Consider the following 7,055-nt stretch of genomic DNA (forward strand, 5'->3'; position numbering starts at 1 on the left):
GTACTGGCATATACTGATTATTGTATGATAGTTAATCAGTTACATTAGTATTGTGTAAGATTGTACGCCCAAAATTAAATACACAACTACCAAAAATAGTAATAAAATACCAGACCTGGTACAGATTCACCATATTTAGATTCATTTAAATTATAATATTATACGTGTTGAGCACTTTATTCATTATATATCACTACCCCATTACATTAATAGAACCCAGTTATGCGTACGAATATTAAATCACATTGAGTATTCTCAGCTAATTAAATCAAATGACATATATATATAGCATAGTTAGGTAGACCTAAAAAGAAAGATCGAATTCGACTAACAGTTAAATATAATAAATACTGAATTTTATTATTAATAGAATAATTTGAACAAATCACAAATTGTATGGTGAAAGATCAAGACACAAATTATTTTATTCAAACACATAAACATTGGTACAAGGAGGCACCAAATAGATATGCGCCACATAAATCATTTGATTTGTGTGAGAGCTGGGATACTGCTCGGGTGCCCAAACCGAAGCAGGTGGTTTTCTTAGGGCAACATTCCCGAGCCTTTCAACTACAGGTCTAATTCAAAATGCAGTGGAGCAACGTTAGGAGATGCAGTCCCATGGTAGCGGGTGACCAACAATGGGTTCATACGCCTTTTGTTCCTTCAGGATACTGGAGCCCATGTGCACAATCGGTTTGAAATTAGGGTTTTCCAACTCTCCTAGGCGGATCTACCGTACTCACCAACCAGGTTAAAGCGTCCGATATTCACTTTTCGTCCTCTCAATTTCGTAAACAACAGCTTTGCCTCGAAAAAGCAGTAAGTAAGACTCCAAATAAGAATTTTCCCATCTGCCACATCAATGAGTGTATACGATAGTTATGTTTCAGTGTAATTAAGAAAAAAATATTTCATAACTTAATTATAATACATATAACATAAAAATATTTGCTAATTAATGAAATAATGTCACTGCTTTTATTAAACGTAGCTTACAGTAAACTCGCACTTTAGACCCGGTCCAGAATGTTGAGAGTGACGTTTGACACAACGTGATCTGACGCTGGAATTTGAAGATGAACAGGCGAATCCTTTGGGACAAGGTAACTAAAGGTTTTAGAAGGAAAACGTGTGAAAAGTATTTTCGCAAAATTGGTTTACATGAATAAGTAATCGTTTTATTCTTCGTAACAACAACCTTAGCATTACAACATTGTTAATTAGATAACAAAGCAGGTAGCATTTATTAGCATATGAACAATGAGTTACCATCATAAAAAATGTGCAGTTTCAAACTAAAATGTACACTTTGAAATATCACTATGCATAACATATTTGACTTCACTATGATTTCATTAAAACTTTGCTTTTTTCATTCGCTAAATTTTCGTGATGTTCCGTGTGTATATAGAGTGACACTGAATTCTTGTTTCTTTATGAAGCGAAAAAGCTTATTGCATGTACTTCGTCTATGAGCACTAACAATTAGTTCTTTACGACACACTATTTGTCATGATCAATAGATTCATGCTAAACTTACTTATTGTCAGCCCATCAACCAGAAGAACAAAAACGTAAGTCGTATTACTTTAAACTCACTAATTACGTTTTTACATAGTTTAAGATAACAGAACACAATGTACCAGTACAGTAAATCGCATTACGTGTATAGATAAGACATTTTTGACGTGAAGTTCAGAAGTACATGGATTACTTAATTGAACGAAACTTGAGATAAAGTAAAAATTAGTGTGTCAAAATATCTTACAACTAGATCAATTATTTAATGAATACGAATAAGAAGCATACTAACGTATGTCCTAAACAGTTTCGCAAGTTTTTTATAAATCTTTTTTCCTTCTTTCGTTTCAACCAAAGACCAACAACGATGAACAGTAACTAAGTGTAAGTTAATTCTCACTTACTGTGTGCTGATTATCAACAATATCTAACCGTCAAAAAATAGAGGTAGGCAGAGTAATTTAAAACCTTGTCATTGGTTGGTTAGGAGCCTAATGACTAAGCTGACTTATGTTACATATGGCCAACCACGGTTATAACTTAAAGCCACTGCATATACACCATACCGTATTTACACGCCACTTAATATATTTATGGGATAGCTTGCTTTGTCAAGGATATACTAAATCAATCACAGAAGCGTCCACTTAGAAATACAATTGATATATGTCTAACTAGTCATGTACTCCTATAATTATTGTAGTAGTATGGCACACAACTGTGACTATTTTAAGGTAATCTATTTTTACCATCACACTATGTGTACAGAACACGAAAATTCCCAGACCGGTATATAATTCAATAATTACCCTTCCTTAAAGATAGGAAACCCACAACACTTTGTCACAGCTTCTACCAGCTTTGACAGGATCATGGTTCTGGATTAACTGCTTACGAAACTAGGTACTAAGAAAGGCATAAAAGTTGTGTTTTATTTAGTCGATTTTCTAAACCCGAAATAATGCCAATTTTGAAGTAACATTGATTCTATGTTTTGATCTAATAGAATGAAACTTATGCATCTTCGTACTTTAAAATTTGCGAAAACCAGCTGAAAACCTCCTTATAGGAAAAGACAAAAGAACCAAGTTGGCTTCATCCTGTTCAGATGTTGTCTGAGTGAGTGAAATACTGCTTTTTCAAGAACACGGTGCTTATTAATCTGCCTTTAATTTCCTTCTAACCTACTCCTACACCAGCCAACATAATATGTTGAAATACGAGGCGATTTGTCAAATGGAACTCACGACCCAACCACAGTTGATGAAAATTCACAGCCTCACCAACCGATCTGGCATATTTTCCTAGTACCCTATGTCTAACTTCATCAGTTCTTCGCCATAGAGTGAGATTATCAGCGGTTCAGCTAAGTCAGATGGGATTACATTCAGCTCCCTGACTCAACTTCGTATTTCAATTACCGTGATTGATAAAACTGGACGATAATCCTTGAACATTGGTGTTGAATTGTCAGCATTTTATACTTACCCTCGCTTCAAGTCAGACAGTTATAACAGATGGTTAGTTATCTATTAACTAGGCTGGAACGGAAAAAGACATGCCTAGGTCTTTCTGATTCATATAGCCTAAGTAGATGGATGTTGATATTTCTAATATACCATTAGCCATCCTATCAACTGAAAACAAACAGTAACACTTTGATTAAGCATATTTTAAATACACATAGCTTTGTATATAACAATACAGATCTCTTTAAGGAGAAAACATTTTGGGCAGTACAGTTAACATCTTTATAAGTAACTTCTGCTATGAAATTTTGAACTTATAGCCAAATCATCTATCCTGCTGTTAACGTTTGGACACACACAACATTGACAAAATTTGGTTGTAATATGTATGTAACTTGTACTCAGTAACAATGATATCTAAGTTTTTAAAGTGAATAGGTAATAGCTCATTTACCTACAACATTAACAATATATTCTTTCCTTTTAAGTATTCCACTCTCAACATTCCATCATCTACCGACCGACGAAATAATTCAGGCATAGCATATTTCAAGAAGTGCAACATAAGAAACACTACCGACCTCAGCCATTCTATCTATCAACTTAAATAAATGGGGACATTGATAACCAATGTTTTATCATAAAGTAACCATCATAAAAATGGCTTGTGTAGCATAACTTTAGACCAATGTGTAGAGCACATCCTTGGAGATCAAAGAACTTGACTTTTAAAAACTGAATTGAATGGTCAAAGTGAATAAATAAAACCGTATTTGATAACTGAGTTGCGATATAAAATTTATAGTTCGAAATGGATTCGAAGACATTAGTAATTTACAAATATTCAACAAATAAGAATTTTAAGCAATTCAAGTAACAGACCTGATAAAACGGAAAAAGCTTTTCATAATAATAAAGGATGATTTAATATTTAGTTTACTATTAAATAGACGATGTGAATTGTTATCTTAAAACTTAAACTTACAGAAATATCCAATTCAATTTTGTCGACAAAGATCCCAATCACGAACACAGGCACTAAAGAGACGGACCGCCGGAGACGACGAATTCTCCGACGTCTCAGATGCAAATATTCTTGTTTACTCGCCCCATTATATTCCAGTTGAAAATTACTACTGGTTGTGTTCTCGGAAGGATGTGGACCTGATATACAAGAGGCATGATGAGTGTTTAAAACAGGAACTAATGAAGGACTCTCACTAGAATCACGAGTAGTTGGCAAAGGTGAGACAACCTCGTGTTCAGATGCATCTTCTAAGATGCATTGTATTAGTTCTTTTACACAGTCAGTGTCCGGATACTGTTCTTTTACGTTACTATCTGCGTGTTCACCATCTGACTCATCCGAATCTTCCGTAAGTGGAATAATGCTGGGCACAAATGACCAAACCCAAGAAGCCCAAGACTGTCTCTCTACATCTGTGCTGTTTGATTTGTCCTTCGATTCCCCAGCTTGCACATTAAAACTTTCTTCAACAACTACTTCACTTTGTGTGTCGTTATCTGAACAGTCTACGATAGACCAGTCAAACGTTTCTGTAACAATACACGAAAATACTTCTATAAGACGACATAACAAAGGAATTTGAACCGGACTTATATGTGCAGAAAATGTTTCACAATGTATTTTTAGATTTGTGAGAAGAGTTTGATGAACTGCTGATGAACTGGCATTAGGTGTACAAACTATTTGGATGAAACATGACATGCTAAATCTATAAGCGATTGGATCTTCATAAACTTCCACATAACCATTACGTTCAGCACGATCAAGACATACAGTAAGATCGAAAAATTGAACTAAACGATTTATTACATTAGTAGAACGAGGGTTAATATCAGAGAAGATAGGATTGCCATTGAAATCAGTGACAAAACAATCGGCTTTATTTAAGCTTAAAGATAATACCAAATCTTCTTCGATAAATTTCAAGTTCAAATTATGCACAACAAAATGAATGTTAGAAAGTAAACGATAGATGTAAACTTCCAAGTACCCAGGTGGAACATTCGTGGGCATAGATTGACTTTTACACGCATACAGATCGAAATCAGTTGGATTTTGCTCATTTTGATTCCCTTTATTGAGATTGGGTTTCTTTAGGCCAAATGTACATTCCACAGTGTTTAAAGTAATAACAATACACTCAGAATTCAATTTAGTCCATGGCACATGAATTCGTAACTCATGAACACAACCTGATCGGAAATTCACTGGAAATGGAATAATATCTTCTAAAAAATCCAATCGTAAATCAAGCTGGGTGAGTATAAGATCACCATCCCATATAGACATTGAAAACTGGTCATCATGCAATTTAACATACTTGTTAAGGTAACTCATTAACAATTTCCCTATATATGTTTCTAATCTAAAATATCTTTGCATTTTGAAATTCTTCTTCAGACAGTACACTAATGGGAAATCAGTTAGAAGTCAACATTATTCAACCTACAAAGAAAAACAAACAAGGATTTCAGTATAAAATAAACACAAAGAACGAATTGGAGTAGATACAAAAGCGAGTCAATTAGGAACCAAAAAATAATAATAAATTAAATAAACGAACGTAGATTACTAGTATAGAAAATGGAATTTATTTGCCAAGAAATGGTTTATGTACTCAGTTTCAAGATAATTTTTTATTGTATTGCGGGTCATATTATTCAACTGCTCAAATTAATATGGGTGAAGTGGAGCTCAAGGATGTGAGTTAATAGTTACAAGCCAAAAAGTCCAATCATTAGGCTAATGGTAGCTGATCGACGTAACTCAAGAGTACAACAACTGAAATAAAGTCCAATTACACTAGATCTTCCCTTTAATGGATTTTAGTAGTTTTCATAAAAAATTTAAAATACAAATTGAAATATCTATATAATTATAACTTTCATTATTTAGCTTATGTTTTGGTAATATAGCTCTTTTACTACAACATAAACTGATTTTACTTTCCAACCACCGTAAATAATTAGATCCGTTTTGTGTATTACAATGAGCATGCATTTGTTTTTGTGTACTTTAGTATTTTTTTCGTTTGTTATGACTTACCCTTAACCTGTCTAGTTGACCTTTTAATTTTCATATATAAATGTTCTTAACAAGTATATGTGTGATCAGATTGTTCGAAATGTATTGCGCAAATATATCACATAATTCTGTTAAACTTCGTCTCCTCATTGCATTATCGAAACTAACAATAACTCGAACAAGTTCGAACAGTACAAAATAAGCGATAGTGTGTTAAGAGGAGCAACTATTCCTATAATGTAAAAACTCAGTGATTTTAAGTTCACGGAACGACGTATTATACAGATTAAAATACCATTACAGGTTCTTTCTGGAATAAACAGACATGTCGCTTACTTGTCATTAGATTCACTATCATATCCTACTCTTCTTACAACGTTGAAATGATTAGTAGAAAAAACGGTTTTACTTCGCTGATATAAGTTAAGAAAACATTTCATCTCTGATTCTACAAGTATCCAGAAGATTTTTATGACCAATCGATTTCATCATCTAACATGGGAATATTTCAGTGTTCAACTGAAGTCCCAGAGATCAAATGAGCACGATTTTCATCAGTCCTGTGGAAATACATATCTATCCTCATTGGAAATTGAGTTTATCGTGTCTGCTATTATATATTCTAGAGTTATACCATACCATGTTAAGCATGTATTGAACGATAACAGATTGAAACTTTTTCGAAACACTAAGATATACTACACATGGCTGATTTGCAGCATAAAAGGAAACGAAGCCTAGTAACTGGATAAGTGACAATGCAGAATTTTAGTATATGCAAAGATGTTCCCCAAAATTAAATGGTGATCGATTATCTGACGAATAAAACGTTTAAGCTACTTAAATAAACCAAACTCCATGAATGTGTAGAGTATAATTGGAGCACAATTTTAAAGAATTCCCGTTCGAAAGTACCAAGGTTAGGATAAAGTTGAAAATTCTATATGGATACTCATGAAAAGAGAAATGGAACTTTGCCTTCCCCAGACAATTGTATGACTTACTGG

At 33.6% G+C, this 7,055-nt stretch overlaps 1 protein-coding gene across 1 annotated transcript in view; it reads right to left on the minus strand.

Moving 5' to 3' along the window:
- Positions 1-5,406, minus strand: part of MS3_00010601 (uncharacterized protein) — a gene marked incomplete at both ends in the record, with an annotated part of 73,829 nt that extends 68,423 nt beyond the window's left edge. Inside the window, 2 exons of the mRNA XM_051218988.1 lie at positions 1,003-1,113; positions 3,982-5,406. Of these exons, the coding sequence (XP_051069210.1) occupies positions 1,003-1,113; positions 3,982-5,406 (1,536 nt within the window). The remainder of the gene's footprint in view (positions 1-1,002; positions 1,114-3,981) is intronic.
- Positions 5,407-7,055: the final 1,649 nt, after the last annotated feature.

The sequence above is a fragment of the Schistosoma haematobium genome, chromosome 3, assembly GCF_000699445.3.
Source record: "Schistosoma haematobium chromosome 3, whole genome shotgun sequence".
NCBI classification, from domain to species: Eukaryota; Metazoa; Platyhelminthes; class Trematoda; order Strigeidida; family Schistosomatidae; genus Schistosoma; species Schistosoma haematobium.